Below are 17,149 nucleotides of genomic sequence, written 5' to 3' on the forward strand. Positions count from 1 at the left end.
GCCCAGGAGTTTGAGACCAGTCTGGGCAACATGGCAAGGCCCTGTGTCAAAAAAAAAAAAAAAAAAAAAAAAGTCCCCAGGACCCAAGGAAGCTGCCCAGAAGTTTTCTAAAGAGGCTCCCTGCTGCAGCTCTGAAGAGGAACAGGCTCTGCTGGTGTCCCTGCTTTAAGGATGCTTGCAGCTTTCTCCTGCTATCTCAGTAAGGTCTGCTGAGCACTGCACTGACGGCTCCCAGTTCCCTCTCAGTGAAGACGTCAAGAAGCAGCAGCCAAGCAGCAGTCGCGGCTGCCTCCCAGCGGCCCCGGCTGTAATCTTCTGTTCAAGGTGCCCACACCAGATCTCGGCTGTAGAAAGCAAACAGGCTTCAGCTGCCCTAAGAGCTGGTTCTGCGGCTGGTGACTCAGCGGGGGTGGGGGTTGGGGGGAAGTGGGGGTTGGGACTTGGGGCCTGAGGGGCCAGCACTGGTGACAACAAAGTCCAGGGGATTTTGTGCAGAAGACAGGAAGCTGAGTCCCAAGAACAAGCCTAGCAGTGGAACCGCAATCGAATGAATCCCCAGTAATTCCATTCATGCCACTGAATCCTCCCTGTGGGTTCAGAAAAACAGATCCCTGCTTCGTGCTTCCTAAAACTGCAGCGCGAACCAAGGTCTAAATTCCACAATGAAGTGACCCCTCTTTCTCTTTTCTGCTACCCACCTTCCCCCTGACCCCACACCCACCCCCAAGTCCACAAGAACAGAGTGATGTGGGTGGAGATTTTCCTTTATTTGTTTTTATTTTGGAGAGGAAGGGCTAGAGCAAAAAGATGATGCCAACACACTGGGCACTAGAATGGCCCCTGCACATGCAGAACACACGGACCCTCACGCTGGATTAGCGACTGAGCAAATGTGCCCCGTGGAGAGAATGTCACCAAAGCTGCAAAAGCCCCCCGCCGCCAACTTTTATTAGTTTTAAGACCCCCAACCACACCCACCCAAGATCTCCCTGTCATTCTCAGTAAGCAGACCTCCTAGGAAACTGGGCTTTTACTCCTGTGGGCTCAGTGCCACATCCCCTCAAATAAACATGCATCCTCTAGAGCAAAAGGGAAATTGACAGGATGCTGGAATGCCGAGAGATGGGATGCTTCATTTTTCATTATCCACCAGCTTGGGAGAAAGGCCGCCTTCCATCACACCAGTGAGAGCGGGGAAAGAGCTATCGGGCCCTTTCCCGTCTCTCAGGCCTCGTGCAACATGTCCCCGGCTGCTCACATTCCAGCCCTGCCTGACTTGAAACAAACCGAGTCAGTAGCCTTCCACCTCTTGCCTTGAGAAGAAGACATTTGAGAGCTCGCAGATATAGTGCAACTGATGATCCAAACCAACATCTTCTCTTGCTCAGCTTCTGTTCTATCCAAAGGTCTAATCCTGCTCCCCCAGGGGGATTTCTGAGGTCTGAAACCCCCAAACCTGACTCCAGGCCTCCCCAGCAATGTGTGGGCCCCATGGAACGTATTTATTTCATTGCAACGACCCCTCACTACCTAACCTTCCTGCATTCCCCCAGAGCGGTCTTGGGTTTCTCTCGGCATCTCTCCCCACGGCTTGCTGTGGTGTTCTGACTTGGAGGTGTCCAGGGCGGCAGGGGAAGTGTCAGGTACCTTTGCTTTCTGTCCTCTCCTCGTCAGCCGTCTGAGCGTTGCTGACAGCGCGAAGCTGCCCCTGGGCTGCAGGCTTCACCGAAAGGACCAAGCGTTTGCGGAACGTCTCGCAGAGCACGATGTACACAAAGGGGTTGAGGCAGCTGTTGGCGTAGCCCAAGCTGATGGCCGCATTGTACAGGTAGACAAAGGTGAGGGTCGGGCGGCTGATGGACAACTGGGTCAGCTGTAGCACATAGTAGGGTGCCCAGCACACAAAGAAGACCAGGCAGATGGCGATGGCTGTGCGGGTCACCCTCTTTGTCCGCAGCCGGATGCTGCGCTGGGAGGCGGGGGCCACTGAGGACGTCATGCGCTGCAGGATCCTCACGTATGCGGCCGTGATGACCACGAAGGGCAGGGCAAAGGCCAGGAAAAACTGGTACAGGGTGAACCAGTAAAGGTCAGTGTCCGGGTTGGGCAGGCGGATGCCGCAACCCACTGCGCCTCCTGGGAAGGGGATGAGTCTGGCATACAACCACACGGGGGTGATGCTGATGAAGGAGAGGGCCCACAGGAGGCAGATCACCAGGGTGGCCACAGAGGGCTTCCGGAACTTCGTGGAAGAGATGGGGTGGACGGTGGCCAGGTAGCGGTCAATGGCCATGGCGGTCAGGATGTAGGTGCTGGTGAACTGACTATTGGCATCCATGGCCGTGATGAGGGTGCACATGGTCTCACCAAAGTGCCACACCCCATTGCCCATGAGCTGGTGGATCATGAAGGGCATGCCCAGGAGAAAGAGGAGATCCACCACCGAGAGGTTGATGATGAAGATGTCGGGGACATTGTTGCACCAGTGCAGCTTGGACTTCTTCACGACCGCGAAGATGACCATGGAGTTCCCGATGATGCCCAGGAGGCAGATGGTGCCGAACACCGAAGGCATGATGATGTTGATGTAGGAGACGCTCCCTGAGCGAGGAGGTGATCCTGGGGACAGAAGGAGCAAGCGTCGGCCATTTGACATGGGCTCTGCTGTGAGAACTGACATCCTGCTGGCATGCTCAGCCTCCAGCGACCCACCGTTCATCTGGAATCCTCTCCCACCATTCTCCCTCCCTTCACCGTTGCTAATCTTGTCCCTTTTCCCTCCTCCATGGATTTCCTGGTGAATCCTACCAGAGTCCCCTGAGCCACCCGTCTTGCAAGGACACAAGAAGCCTGCCTCCTGCAGGCACCAGAGGCAAGAACCACAGCTGTCTGCAGAGATTACTCTGTGCGCCCCGGGCTTCACCAGGAAACCACATCAAAATAGCCAGAAGGACATAAAAGTAAGTGTGTGTGTATGTGTGTGTGCACGTGCTTTTCCTATGTGTAGCCCTGAGTGCTTCATTTTGGAGCTCTCTGGTTGGAAACGGTGTACTGATTCTTGGGCATCTCTGAGCGACTGTCTTGGAGAGGCTTTTGCCGGCTGTGCCCTGGTCAAGTCAGCAGCCCTCCCTACCCCAGTCTTCCTAGCAGGGATTTCCTTGCTTGGTATCTTCTGAGCCTGGGCTTCTTGAGTGAAGCAGAGACAGAAGCTGTGTGTTGCAGCTCAGCAGCCTGAAAAAATTATCCACATAAGCCTTTCCTCTTTTCCTTCCTTCCCTTCTCCTTCAAAGCTGGAATCCCAGGGCACCGCAGCTCTGGAAATGTCAGGAAGCTTAATTCACCAGAAAAGTTAATCCCCTCATGGCTCCGTGAAGTCTTCCCTTCCCAGGGCCTCTCCCAGGTGGCAGTGAGGATGTCTCAGACCTCATCACCCAAGTGCGAGTAAAAAGCTGAGGCTAACAGTGCAGGAGTGAGCTCCCAGCTGTCTCCCACATACCACCCTCCAGCTTCTCTCGCTTGCTTTTCCAGCCTGGAATTTTTTCTGCCAAGCCTCTTTGGAACCCAGCCGCGAGCCTTCCCCTGCTGCCTCACGGCTGGCCCCACTTCCTTGCCATTCTGAACATACCTTCGTCCCCTGCTCTGCTCCTACCCGTCTGCCCCTGCGGACCCTTGCCCCCTTCTCCCCTGCCCCTCTGAGCAAAGTAGACCACAGATCTTGTCCCCAAGAACTGTGATAAAGTTTCCCAAGCAGTTTGGCTCAGGGGTGAAACCTTCCCATTTTCCACCCACAGCCCAGAGAAGGGAGGACTCCCAGTCAACTCACCTGCCGAGGTGAGGTTATCGGGGCCATCAGAGGTGTTGCTGGTGTTGGGACCAGTGGGCAGCAGCGAGGCTTCCAGGTCCATCCAGCCAGTGCTGGTCGCCGGCTCCCACAACCGAGCTGAGCTCCCCTCCACCCACGCAGGCTGCGGCAGCCTCCAGTGCCTGCCACCTTGTCCAGGAGCGCAAGCCCCGCAGTCGGGAAGGGGGTCTTCCTCGGCAGCCTGGCAGCCGCTGCTGCCTCCAAGCCCAACTGCCCTCCCTACTCCCTCCTTCGCGGCTCTCACTGACATCACCTAGACACATTAACATTCGGAGGCAGCTGCACATTAACCTCTTCAGTCCCGGGCTGTGGCTGGCTTCCACTTCTGAATGCCTGCAGAGCCCCAGGGCCCTGGGGAAGCTGGGAGGGACTGGGCAGAGGCAGCCCCATCAGGAAAGGGATCTCCTTCCCACTGACACTTGGGATTGTCTCGTGTGCTTACAGGGGCCGCTGCTTGTCTTGCATGAGGATCGAGGTCTCTGCAAAGGCAAACGGACAGAGCAAACAGGCTGCCTCCCTGTGGAGGAGACAGTAGCTTGGCTTAGCCCCTATCCCAGGTATGGGTGGCTGGGCCACATGGCAGGGTCCAGGGGGAACTGCACAGAGCTTGGGAATCAAAGGCCTGGACTGCAGCAGGGCTGCCCCCGACGCACACTCAGGGCACCCTCGGCCCCTTCTCTGTGCCCTGACGGCTTCCAACCATCTCGCTGGCTATGCTGCCAGCGTCCTGCAGAAGTAGTTGAGGAGTTGGCTGCTGAACCCTTGCCTGGCACTCAGAGGTCACGCAGGTCACTCCATGCTGGCGATAGCCAGGACCTCAGGGGCCGGAAGGGGACAAACTCCCGTCTGCACGGGATCTGCCTGGACCAGGCTCGCAGAGGTGTTAATTTTCTAAATGCTCTGAGGCCCCTGAGGTTTGGCCTGGGACTCTTTGAGACAAATATCCACGCATGATCCCCCAAAGAGATCATCCCAGAGGAACAGCCTCAGCGGCAAAGCCGTTGAGTGAATTTTCCAAGGAGGCATCCTGTTGCCGACCTCTGGGGCCCTCACAGACAGGAGCTGCCACTGCACCCACTGCCGGACTCAGGAGCCAGGGGCTCAGGGTTCACAGACGGATCCCTACATGTGTCCTCTGTCTTGTTTACTTATTGGATTCATCCAACAAACATTTATTGAGTCCTTACTACCCGCCAAGCACTGTTCTAGGTTTTGCAGTGAAAAAAAAACGGGGGGTGGGTGATAAAGTCCCTGTCCTCATGAAGATTGCATTCAAGTTGGGGGGAGACAGAAAATCCCTCAAAGACGATTCATGATATTGGCGATTACTATGAAAAACTTAGGCCGGGCGCGGTGGCTCAAGCCTGTAATCCCAGCACTTTGGGAGGCCGAGACGGGCGGATCACAAGGTCAGGAGATCGAGACCATCCTGGCTAACACGGTGAAACCCCGTCTCTACTAAAAATACAAAAAACTAGCCGGGCGAGGTGGCGGGCGCCTGTAGTCCCAGCTACTCGGGAGGCTGAGGCAGGAGAATGGCATAAACCCGGGAGGCGGAGCTTGCAGTGAGCTGAGATCCGGCCACTGCACTCCAGCCTGGGCGACAGAGCGAGACTCCATCTCAAAAAAAAAAAAAAAAGAAAAAGAAAAACTTAAAGCAGGGTGAGCCGGCCCCTGAATACCAGCGGAGATGAAGGTTGCTATTTTATATAGGATTGATCATCAAGGAAGGCCTCACTGAGAAGCACTTCCAGAAAAGTCCTGAAGGAAGTGAGGAACTATGCTTAGAAATATTCTAGAGGACCAGCATTCCTGGCTGTGGAAATCGCCAATGCAAAGGCTGTGTGGCAGGAGCGTGCAGGGTGACTCTGGAGAACAGCGTCGGGCCAGGTGCAGTGACTCCGCCTGTGATCCCAGCACTTTGCGAGGCCAAGGCAGGCGGATTGCTTGAGCTCAGGAGTTCAAGACCAGCCTGGACAACATTGTGAAACTCTGTCTCTACAAAAATTAGCCAAGCATGGTGGCAGGTGCCTGCAATTCCAGCTACTTAAGCAGCTGAAGCAGGAGAATCGCTTGAATCCAGGAGGCAGAGATTGCAGTGAGCTGAAATTGGGCCACTGCACTCCAGCCTGGGTGACACAGAAAGACCCTGTCTCAGGAAAAAGAAAATATACTTCACATAAAGATAACTTATGATATTGGCAATTGCTTAAAAAACTTAAAGCAGGGTGAGAGGGCCTGCAAATACCATGAGAGGTACAGGTTACTCTGGTAGAGGATTGATCATCAAGGAAGGCCTCTCTGAGAAAAGTCCTGAAGGAAGTGAGGAAGCATGCTTAGAAATATTCTGGAGGACCAGCATTCCCGGCCATGGAAATTGCCAGTGCAGAGGCCCCGTGGCAGGAGTCTGCAGGGTGACTCTGGAGAGCACTGTGGCTATAGTAGAGATTAGCAGGAGCTGACATCAGAGAGGAAGGAGCAGGCAGGGAAGATTCTGCCAGGCTTGCCAGCCAGTGTAAGCACTTAGGCTTTTCCTTTAGGGGAAACGGGAGTCACCAGGGGGTTTTCAGTTGAGAAAAGACATGATCAGACATGTTTTGATCAGTCTGGGCCGGGTGTAGTGGCTCATGCCTGTAATCCCAGCACTTTGGGAGGCTGAGGCGGGAGGATTGACTGAGGTCAGGAGTTCGAGACCAGCCTGGCCAACATGGTGAAACCCTGTCTCTACTAAATATACACAAATTAGCCAGGCGTGGTGGCAAGCACCTGTAATCCCAGCTACTTGGGAGGCTGAGGCATGAGAACTGCTTGAACCCAGGAGGCAGAGGTTGCAGTGAGCTGAAATTGTGCCATTGTACTGCAGCCTGGGTGACAGAATGAGACTCTGTCTCAGGAAAAAAAAAAAAAAAAAAAAAAAGAAGCTCTTTGCGGTCAAGGAAGGCCTCACTGAGAAGCACTTCCAGAAAAGAAAAGTCCTGAAGGAAGTGAGGAAGCGTGTTTGGCGGGAGGTGATTGGATCTTGGGAGCAGATTTCTCCCTTGCTGTTTTTGTGATAATGAGAGAGTGGTCATGAGATCTTGTTGTTGAAAAGTGTATAGCTGGCCAGGTGTGGTGGCTTGTGCCTATAATCCCAGCACTTTGAGAGGCCGAGGCAGGCAGATCACCTGAGGTCAGGAGTTCGAAACAAGCCTGGCTGGCATGGTGAATCCCCATCTCTACTAAAGATACAAAAATTAGCCAGACATGGTGGCACGTGCCTATAGTCCCAGCTACTCATGAGGCTGAGGCAGGAGAATCGCTTGAACCCAGGAGGCGGAGGTTGCAGTGAGCCGAGATCACGCCATTGCACTCCAGCCTGGGCAACAATAGAGAAAATCCGTCTTTAAAAAAAAAAAAAAAAAGTTCTAGAAATGAACAGTCTGCACAACATGGTGAAAGTACTTAATGCCGCTAAACTGGACACTTAAAAGTGGTTAAAATGGTAAATTTTATGTTATGTATATTGTACCACAATATATAAAGTGAAGAGGCAAATTTTATGTATATTTTACCCTGCACAAAAAATCCCAAAACTCTGCAATGGCCATCCCAGCATCCCCACCTTATTATCATAGACCATTTCGTGGAGTTATCCCAGAAGCATGTTAGAACTGGCTCCAGCTACATCCTGCATTACAGAAGAGTGCTCCCCTGTCAATAAACTATCTCCTTTCTTTTTAAATTAATTTATTAATTTATTTATTTTTTGATTCGAGACAGAGTCTGGCTCTGTCACCCAGGCTGGAGTGCAGTGGTGTGATCTCAGCTCACTGCAATCTCCACCTCCTGGTTCAAGTGATTCTCTGGCTTCAGCCTCCAGAGTAGCTGGGATTACAAACATATTGCACCATGCCCAGCTAATTTTACTAGAAATAGAGTCTCACTATGTTGCCTAGGCTGGTCTTAAACTCCTGGCCTCCAGTGATCCACCTGCCTCAGCCTCCCAAAATACTGGTATTACAGGCGTGAGCCACCACACCTCGCCTACTCATTTTATTTGAGACAGGGGCTCACTCTGTCATCCAGGCTGGAGTGCAGTGGTGAGATTTCAGCTCACTGCAACTTCTGACTCCCTGGTTCAAGTGATCCTCCTACCTCAGCCTCCCTAGTAGCTGGTACTATAGGCACAAGCCACGACGCCCAACTAATTTTGTTTTTTAAAATTTTTTGTAGAGATGAGGTGTTGCTATGTTGCCCAAGCTGGTCTTGAACTCCTGAGCTCAAGGGATCCTACTGCCTCGGCCTCTTGAGGTGCTGGTATTACAAGCATAAGCCACCACGCCTGGCCAAAACTATCTCCTTTCAACCTTACATTTGCATCATGGTCTAGCACCCTCAAGATCCACTTCTGGCCAGGTGGGGTGGCTCTCACCTGTAACCCAGCACTGTGGGAGGTGGAGGCCAGAGAATCACTTGAGCCTAGGAGTTCAAGAACCAGTCTGGGCAACACAGCGAGGCCCTCTCTACAAAAAATTAAAAATTAGCCAGTCATGGTGGCGTGCGACTATAGTTCCAGCTACTTGGGAGTCTGAGGCAGGAGGATTGCTTGAACCCAGGAGATTGAGGCTGTAGAGAGAAGTGTTTGCACCATGGCACTTCAGCATGGGTGGCAAAGCAAGGCCCTGTCTCAAAAACAAAAACAAAAACAAAAATCCACTCCCACACATAGTCCCTTTATTTCTCCCAGTCCTTATTAGCTGGTCCTGGTCCTCATGGTTGGACTACTTTATCCAAAAGCAGAAGCTGTATTTCCTATCCCAAGCTACAACACTGAGATCTGATCCCAGTTATTGAGTCTGAAGCAATGACAGGCTTTCTGCTCCTCCTGTTCGGCTGACAGCTGCATCTTCTCATGCAGTGCCAATTGTGTCCCTGAGGCACCAAGGTAAAAGTGAAGGCTGGAGTAAACAGATTTGGACATATTGGGTGCCTGGTCACCAGGGCTGCTTTTAACTCTAGCAAAATGGATATTGTTGCCATCAATGACTCCTTTTTTTTTCAAATCATATTTGAGTATGATTCCATCCATGGCAAGTTCCACAGCACCATCAGGCTGAAAACGGGAAGCTTGTCACCAATGGAAATCCCATCACCATCTTCCAGGAATGAGATCCCACCAAAATCAAAGGGGATGATGCTGGTGCTGATTATGTTACAGACTCACCAGTATATTCACTACCATGGAGAAGGCTGGGACTTGCTTAGATGGGGGAGCCAAAAGAGTCACCATCTCTGCCCCTTCTGATGCCCCCATGTTTGTGATAGGCATGAACCATGAGAAGTATGGAGACAGCCTCAAGATTATCAGCAATGCCTCCTGCACCACCAGTTGCTTAACCCCCCCTGGCCAAGGTCATCCATGACAACTTTGGCACCGTGGAAGGACTCATGACCACCGTTCATGCTTTCACTGCCACCTAGAAGACTCCTGATGGTACCTCTGGGAAATTGTAGTGTGATGGCTGCAGTGCTCTCTAGAACATCATTCTTGCCAAGCCTGTGGGCAAAGTCATCCCCGAGCTGAATGGGAAGCTCACTGGCATGGCCCTCCATGTCCCCACCACCAACATGTTGGTCATGGACCTGACCTGCCATCTGGAGAAACCTGCCAAATACAGTGACATCAAGATGTTGGTGAAGCAGGTATTGAGGGGCTCCTCAAGGGCATCCTGGGCTATACTGAGCACCAGGTTGTCTCCTCTGACTTTGACAGTGACACCCATTCTTCCACCTTCAATGGTGGGCCTGGCATTGCCCTCAATAACAACTTCGTCAAGCTCATTTCCTGGTATGACAGTGAATTTGGCTACAGCAACAGGGTGGTGAACCTCATGGTCCACATGACCTCCAAGGAGTAAGAGCCCCAGGCCACCAATCCCAGTGAGAGCACAAGAGGAAGAGAGGGGCCCTGAGCTGCTGGGGAGCCCTGCTGCACTCAGCCCCCACCATACTGAGCATCTCCCCTCAACACAGTTTCCATGTCAGACCCCCGAAGAGGGTGGGGCCTACGGAGACCCACCTTATCATGTGCCATCAATAAAGTCCCCTATACCTTGCCCCCCCCAAAAAAAAGTCCCCTGTACTTCTGACTGTTAAGAGTCAGGAGAAGAAGCAATGAGAGGAAATAAGGAGCATATCTGAGGATAAATATCCTCTTGCAAGTCAGTTGAATCCTAGCATGACTTCCAGACAAGGGCAGGCTGCTCTCCTCTAGCAAGGAAGAGAGGGTTACTTTTGCTGGCCTGAAATGTTCAGGGGGTTCAGAGAAATCTGGGGGTTCAATGTTCTTAAGTACACCCAGATGTCCCCTCCTAGGCATCAGGGTTCCAATCTTTTCCTATGAGAGGCTTTACTTTGGCATTGGTGATGCGTTAGGGCTGCCCATATTCCATCTTTCTTGCAACTCTACAACTCTTACAATTAGAATCTGGGTCTTATTCTCAGCAATGTCTGCCTTATTGCTGCAGAAGATGAGGGTCTGCAATTGTTGCTTTGAAGGCCTTCTGGCTTTTGTTGTATGTCCTGAATTGACAGTTGGCTATCTGACTCTGCCTTTTTTTTTCCTCTTATCTGTTCTTTTTTTTTTTTTTTTTTTGAGACAGAGTCTCCCTCTGTCACCCAGGCTGGAGTGCAGCAGTGGCCTGATCTTAGCTCACTGCAACCTCCACCTCCCAGGCTCAAGTGATTTTTGTGCCTCAGCCTCCTGAGTAGCTGGGATTACAGGCACGTGCCAGATACCCAGCTAATTTTTGTATTTTTAGTAGAGACAGGGTTTCACCATGTTGGCCAGGCTGGTCTTGAACTTCTGGCCTCAAGTGATCTGCCCATCTTGGCCTCCCAAAGTGCTGAGATTACAGGTGTGAGCCACTGCACGCAGAGTCTGCCATTTTTTCTTCAAGGCTTCCAAAGCAGTTAACAAAAACCAGCTAACTCCATAGTCCTTATAATGACCACAGTTTCCACACTGTTCACATCTAGAGCTACTGCATAGTTCAATGTTTCCTCTTCCACTTATACCTCATTTCAACCAACCACAGGTACGAGTGTCAATGTGATGCTACTGCACACACCAGGCCAGGGTTGTTGAGCCCCCTATTTACCACCAGCAATGGAATCCTTGTTGGCATCTGACTGGTAATTGATATATTCCAGAAACTCAATTGGATGGAGTTGTGGGGGAGGTCCCCTTCTTTCTACTGTCACTCCTGGTACTGATTTCCTTAATTTGGTTTTCTCTAAAAGCAGTGCTTGAAACAAGGACTTGTGTGCAGTAGTTTATTTTAGATGTGATTTTAAGGAGCAGGTGTCAGGGAACAGAGTGAGTCAGGGAAGAAGGAAAAGCCAGGATAAGGGTATGTTGCGAAGTTTGCTGCTGTGGGCAATGGGGGCTCAATTTGTCCAGGCCCTCCTAGGAAGTTCAAGAATGTCTCTCAACTGGGCACAGTGGCTCACACCTGTAATCCTAGCATTTTGGGAGGCCGAGGTGGGTGGATTGCCTGAGCTCAGGAATTCCAGACCAGCCTAGGCAACACGGTGAAACCTGTGTCTACTAAAATACAAAAAATTTGCCAGATGTAGCAGTGTGTGCCTGTAGTCCAGCCACTCCAGAGGCTGAGGCAGAAGAATGGCATGAACCCGGGAGGCAGAGCTTGCAGTGAGCCGAGATCGCACCACTGCACTCCAGTCTGGGCAACAGAGTGAGACTCTGTCTCTTAAAAAGAAAAGAAGAGCCGGGCGCGGTGGCTCAAGCCTGTAATCCCAGCACTTTGGGAGGCCGAGACGGGCGGATCACGAGGTCAGGAGATCGAGACCATCCTGGCTAACACGGTGAAACCCCGTCTCTATTAAGAAATACAAAAAAAACTAGCCGGGCGAGGTGGCGGGCGCCTGTAGTCCCAGCTACTCGGGAGGCTGAGGCCGGAGAATGGCGTGAACCCGGGAGGCAGAGCTTGCAGTGAGCTGAGATCCGGCCACTGCACTCCAGCCTGGGCGACAGAGCGAGACTCCGTCTCAAAAAAAAAAAAAAAAAGAAAAGAAGAAAGTCTGGGACCTCCTCCCTCTTTCTTGGGTAGCTGAGGCATGAGAACCACCTCTAGGAGGCAGAGGTTGCAGTGAGCCAGAAAGGTGCCACTGCATTCCAGCCTGGGCAACAGAGCAAGACCCTGTCTCAACAACAACAAAAAAGTTCCGTTTTAGGCCAGACACAGTGGCTCACACCTGTAATCCCACCACTTTGGGAGGCCAAGGCAGGTGGATCACTAGGTCAGGAGATCGAGACCATCCTGGCTAACAGGGTGAAACCTTGTCTCTACTAAAAAAAATACAAAAAACTAGCCGGGTGTGGTGATAAGCGCCTGTAGTCTCAGCTACTCAGGGGGCTGAGGCAGGAGAATGGCATGAACCCGGGAGGCAGAGCTTGCAGTGAGCTGAGATCGCACCACTGCACTCCAGCCTGGGCAACAGAGTGAGACTCCATCTCAAAAAAAAAAAAAAGTTCTCCTTTAGACATGCTACATTTAAGATGCCTATTCACTTCCTAAGGGAAGTGGTGGTTAGTAGTTGCATATAAGAGTCAGAAGTTTTGGCCGGGCGCGGTGGCTCAAGCCTGTAATCCCAGCACTTTGGGAGGCCGAGGCGGGTGGATCACGAGGTCAGGAGATCGAGACTATCCTGGCTAACATGGTGAAACCCCGTCTCCACTAAAAATACAAAAAAAAAAACTAGCCGGGCGTGGTGGCGGGCGCCTGTAGTCTCAGCTACTTGGGAGGCTGAGGTGGGAGAATGGCGCGAACCCGGGAGGCGGAGCTTGCAGTGAGCCGAGATCACGCCACTGCACTCCAGCCTGGGAGCACAGCGAGACTCCATCTCAAAAAAAAAAAAAAAAAAATAAAAAAAAGAGTCAGAAGTTTTAGCCGGGCGTGGTGGTGCATGCCTGTAATCCCAGCCACTCAAGAGGCTGAGTCAGGAGAAGCGTTTGAACCTGGGAGACGGAGGTTGCCGTGAGCCAAGATTGCGCCATTGCACTCCAGCCTAGGCGACAGAGCGAGACTCCGTCTCAAAAAAAAAAAAAAAAAAGTTCAGGGGAAAAGTCGTGCCTGAAGATATAAATTTTTTTTTTTTTTTTTTGAGACGGAGTCTCGCTCTCTTGTCCGGGCTGGAGTGCAGTGGCCGGATCTCAGCTCACTGCAAGCTCCGCCTCCCGGGTTTACGCCATTCTCCTGCCTCAGCCTCCCGAGTAGCTGGGACTACAGGCGCCCGCCACCTCGCCCGGCTAGTTTTTTGTAGTTTTTAGTAGAGACGGGGTTTCACCGTGTTAGCCAGGATGGTCTCGATCTCCTGACCTCGTGATCCACCCGTCTCGGCCTCCCAAAGTGCTGGGATTACAGGCTTGAGCCACCGTGCCTGGCCTGAAGATATAAATTTTTAAATTTATTTTATGTTTTGTTTAGCAATTTCAAAAGCTCACAGAGATATAAATTTAAACAGACTGGATGAGCTTACCTAGGGAGTAAGTGTGAATAAAGGTGTTGTGAGGACTGAGCTCTTGGGCATTCCAAAGTTTACAGTTTGAGAAAATGAGCATTACTGTCCAGTACCTCCTCCTCTTCCACATGCCACAGTCCTCCCATCTTCATTCACTCATCCATCCATCAGACAAATCATTACACAGCATATACTACATAGCAGGCACTGTACTAGGCTCTGTGGATACAGTGAGGAAAAACGAGCAAGTGCCTGGTATTAGGGAGCTTAAACTAAAGTGGGAAGAGACAAATAATGACAAGCAAGCTAATAAGTGAACGAGGTGTCCTTTTCAGGGTTCACATCCAGACAAATCTATGTAACTTAATCACAAAGGGATTTAGGTAGTTACAAGATCATGGCTCTGGAGTTAGGCCATCCCTGCCATTATCTGCACTACCAAAATGACCGAGCCTGGTTAGAGGAATTTAAACCAAGACTGAGCAGCAAGGGAAGCAGAGAGGGGTGGGTGTGATCTCTCTGGCCTTTGAATGCTAGGAGTGAAGTTGGGAGGAGTGAACACTGAGCAAGGCAATCCACAATGCCAGCTACACAGGCTGATTACTGACTGTTGTAAGTGTCACTGAGGAAATGAATAGGGTGATGAGAGTGGGGGTGAAGGGGTCTTTTAGAGAGGGAGTTAAGGACATCCTCTTTGAAGAGTTCAGGTAGCATGCTCAACACCCATTCTACTACAAATGATTACTTTAAACCAGTGAATCAACAGTAATCTCATTCCTCTTGCCAGTGACTGTTTTCGGGGTGAGCATGTCTACTGGACACCCGTGTGCATCTCTTCAGGTCCTCTTCACCACACCTAGCTCATAGTTCATCCATGGACCTGCTCTGGCACAGTCCCTGACCAAGTCCAGGTACAGGTGCAGATATAGCTGTGACCTCCCAGTGCTGTGTGCCTTTTACCCTCTGTCTTGGGTCTTCTCTGTTGCTGCTACATCTTAGAATCTGGGAATCCACGGAGTGCCCTCGCATGAACAGAAGTGCAGGGAGAGTTAACACTCCTTAGAGGAACCTTTGACCAGTGTAGGGTAGAAGCCATGGATAGATGCTTTCCCCCAAATCCCCCAGGACATACCATCCTGAGGCATATTTCATGTAGCTTCCCAGCAGTCCCGTAGGTTAGAGCAATCAAACACTTTTAGCCCTGGCCAACTGGAAATCATTGCTTTTTACTATCTGCTTCCCTGCTTTGCTCCTCTACCCTCCTTCCTGGTTCCTAGGATCGCACTTCCCAGTAAAATACCAACACATCCCCTTTGTCTCAGACTCTGTTTTCTGGGAACCTGAGGCTAAAGCAGCACGTGATTTATTCTTACCAGTGACAGTAAAGGAGAGGAGTGTTGTGGTGAGAGGCATTTGGTAAAGATTTCCTTGTTCTTGCAAAGAAGATACAAGAAGAGATTGTCTCTTTTGCCCCCTTTGAACTTTGTTGTGCCTGGACATGACACTGGTGTATTAGTCGGTTCTTACACTGCTATAAAGAACTCCTTGAGACTGGGTAACTTATAAAGCAAAGAGGTTTAATTGGCTCACGGCTCTGCAGGCTGTGCAGGAAGTGTGGCTGGGGAAGTCTCAGGAAACTTAAAAATCATGTTGGAAGGTGGAAAGGAAGCAGGGTCATCTTACATGGCAGGAACAAGAGGAAACAAGCGAAGGGGAAGGTGCCACATACCTTTTTTTCTTTTCTTTTCTTTTCTTTTTGAGATGGAGTTTTGCTCTTGTTGCCCAGGCTGGGGTGCAATCCTCCAACACTGGGGATTACAGTTTGACATGATATTTGGGCAGGGACAGAAATCCAAACCACATCGGTTGAGAACACTTGCAGCAGTTGAAAGTATCCTCATTGATGGGATCCATCTGGTTGTCAGAAGGAAACAGAACAAGCTCAAATGGGGAAATGCAGGAGAGTTTAGTAAAGGGCCTATTTGCCAGGGTTTGGGCATAGCTAAGGGAAACCAACAAGGAATGCTGGCCAGCCCGCTGGGGCTGTGAAGAGTAGAGAGCCACTGCCATTCCCAGGCCTGGGGGCTGAGGGAAGGGGAGAAGTGAGCAGAACCCAGAAAGAACAGTCAAAAAGCCAGGGAGCCCGGCGCGGGGGCTCACGCCTGTAATCCCAGCACTTTGGGAGGTTGAGGCAGGCCTCAGGACCACCTGAGGTCGGGAGTTCGAGACCAGCCTGACCCACATGGAGAAACCCTGTCTCTATTAAAAATACAAAATTAGTCAGGTGTGGTGGCACACGCCTGTAATCCTAGCTACTCAGGAGGCTGAGGCAGGAGAATCACTTGAACTTGGGAGGCGGAAGTTGCGTGAGCCGAGATTGTGCCATTGCACTCCAGCCTGGGTAACAAAATTGAAACTCCTACTCAAAAAAAGAAAAAAGTTAAAAAAAAAAAATACAAAAATTAGCCAGGCATGGTGGCTGGCGCCTATAATCCCAGCTTCTTGGGAGGCTGAGGCACAAGAATCTCTTGAACTCGGGAGGCAGAGGTTCCAATGAGCCAAGACTGTGCCACTGCACTCCAGCCTGGGCAATAGAGCAAGACTCAGTTGCCGTCTCAAAAAATAAAAATTTTTTAAAAAATGAGGGGGCCAATCAGCAGTAACCTGGCAGGGAGCAGTCCAAAGGAGTAAATAATCTGACCTCACTCTCCTCTTGCCCTCTGACCTCTGTCTGTAGATGCTGTTCTTGAGGGTCAACCTCTTGTGGCCCAGGGCAGGGTGGAAAGGGAGAAAAGTGAATTTGAAGGGGCAAATGGAAAATCAGCCCACTGATACAGGAGGAGACGTTCAAGTTGATATTGTGTAATTCTTGAAATAACTAATTATTATTTTTCTTTTGAAACAGAGTCTTACTCTGTTGCCCAGGCTGGAGTGCTGTGGTGCCATCTCAGCTCACTGTAACCTCTGCCTCCTGGGTTCAAGCAATTCTCCTGCCTCAGCCTCCCAAGTAGCTGGGATTACTAGTGTGCACCAATACACCCGGCTCATTTTTGTATTTTTAGCACAGACAGGGTTTCATCATGTTGGTCAGGCTGGTCTTGAACTCCTAGCCTCAAGTGATCTGCCCACCTCGACCTCCCAAAGTGCTGGGATTACAGGCATGAACCACCGCACATGGCCAACAACTAAGTATTCTGTTATCCTCTGTCAATCCAGATAAGGAAACTGAGGCAAAATTAATATAGAGAGTGATTTGGGCCACGGTTGAGGACTGTAGCCTGGAAAACACTGAGAAGTGCTCAAAAGAGAGGCTTGAGTTTTTAAAGGGGATTAATCAGGAGAGGGGGTGATTACAGAGGAGTTTCCAAGGATGCTTTCTGGTTTACAGAAATAACACTGATTAGTGACTGGCTGTACACTGTTGAGCTATAGGGAGTGAGTTACAGTGTCCAGCGTATGGTGTTTTATGGCTACTTGGCATCAGTCAGTCTAGAGCCCACACAGCAAGTGGCTTCCAGAGCTGATTACTTAGCTGGAGGGGGAGTGAGACATGACTGCTGTCACATTTCCATCCCTTTCTGGGCCTGATAATTTAAAGAGAGCTCACAGCTCGGAAAACACTGGGAAGTGCTCCAGAGAAGCAAGGAGAGGCGCAAGTTTTTAAAGAAAAAAGGATAAAAAGTTGCTTTTCTTTTCTTTTTTTTTTTTTTTTTGGAAACAGGGTCTCACTCTGTTGCCCAGGCTGGAATGCAGTGGCATGATCTC

The 17,149-nt window shown here is 50.8% G+C and overlaps 2 protein-coding genes and 1 pseudogene across 2 annotated transcripts in view; 2 read left to right on the forward strand and 1 right to left on the reverse strand.

The window, feature by feature from the left end:
* Nucleotides 1-746: 746 nt before the first annotated feature.
* MCHR1 (melanin concentrating hormone receptor 1) lies at nucleotides 747-4,801 on the reverse strand. Its single transcript, XM_025400093.1, has 2 exons — nucleotides 3,824-4,801; nucleotides 747-2,619 (listed from the first exon to the last, which is right to left on the reverse strand). Exons 1-2 carry the CDS (start codon nucleotides 4,110-4,112, stop codon nucleotides 1,640-1,642), a joined length of 1,269 nt encoding a protein of 422 aa, XP_025255878.1. The 5' UTR covers nucleotides 4,113-4,801; the 3' UTR covers nucleotides 747-1,639.
* The window catches only part of MRTFA (myocardin related transcription factor A), a 273,324-nt gene continuing 258,984 nt past the window's right edge, over nucleotides 2,810-17,149 (forward strand). Inside the window, exon 1 of the mRNA XM_025400081.1 lies at nucleotides 2,810-2,960. Coding sequence (XP_025255866.1) covers nucleotide 2,960 — 1 coding nt within the window. The 5' untranslated portion in view covers nucleotides 2,810-2,959. The remainder of the gene's footprint in view (nucleotides 2,961-17,149) is intronic.
* LOC112633109 lies at nucleotides 4,439-9,759 on the forward strand (annotated as a pseudogene).

This window comes from Theropithecus gelada, chromosome 10, assembly GCF_003255815.1.
Source record: "Theropithecus gelada isolate Dixy chromosome 10, Tgel_1.0, whole genome shotgun sequence".
Lineage (NCBI taxonomy): Eukaryota > Metazoa > Chordata > Mammalia > Primates > Cercopithecidae > Theropithecus > Theropithecus gelada.

Excerpts from the sequence above, each read along its gene's own strand:
- MCHR1 (XM_025400093.1), bottom strand. The coding sequence starts at position 4,112 with ATGTCAGTGAGAGCCGCGAAGGAGGGAGTAGGGAGGGCAGTTGGGCTT. Across the intron at positions 2,620-3,823 it reads CGATAACCTCACCTCGGCAG|GATCACCTCCTCGCTCAGGG; the intron begins GTGAGTTGACTG and ends TTCTGTCCCCAG.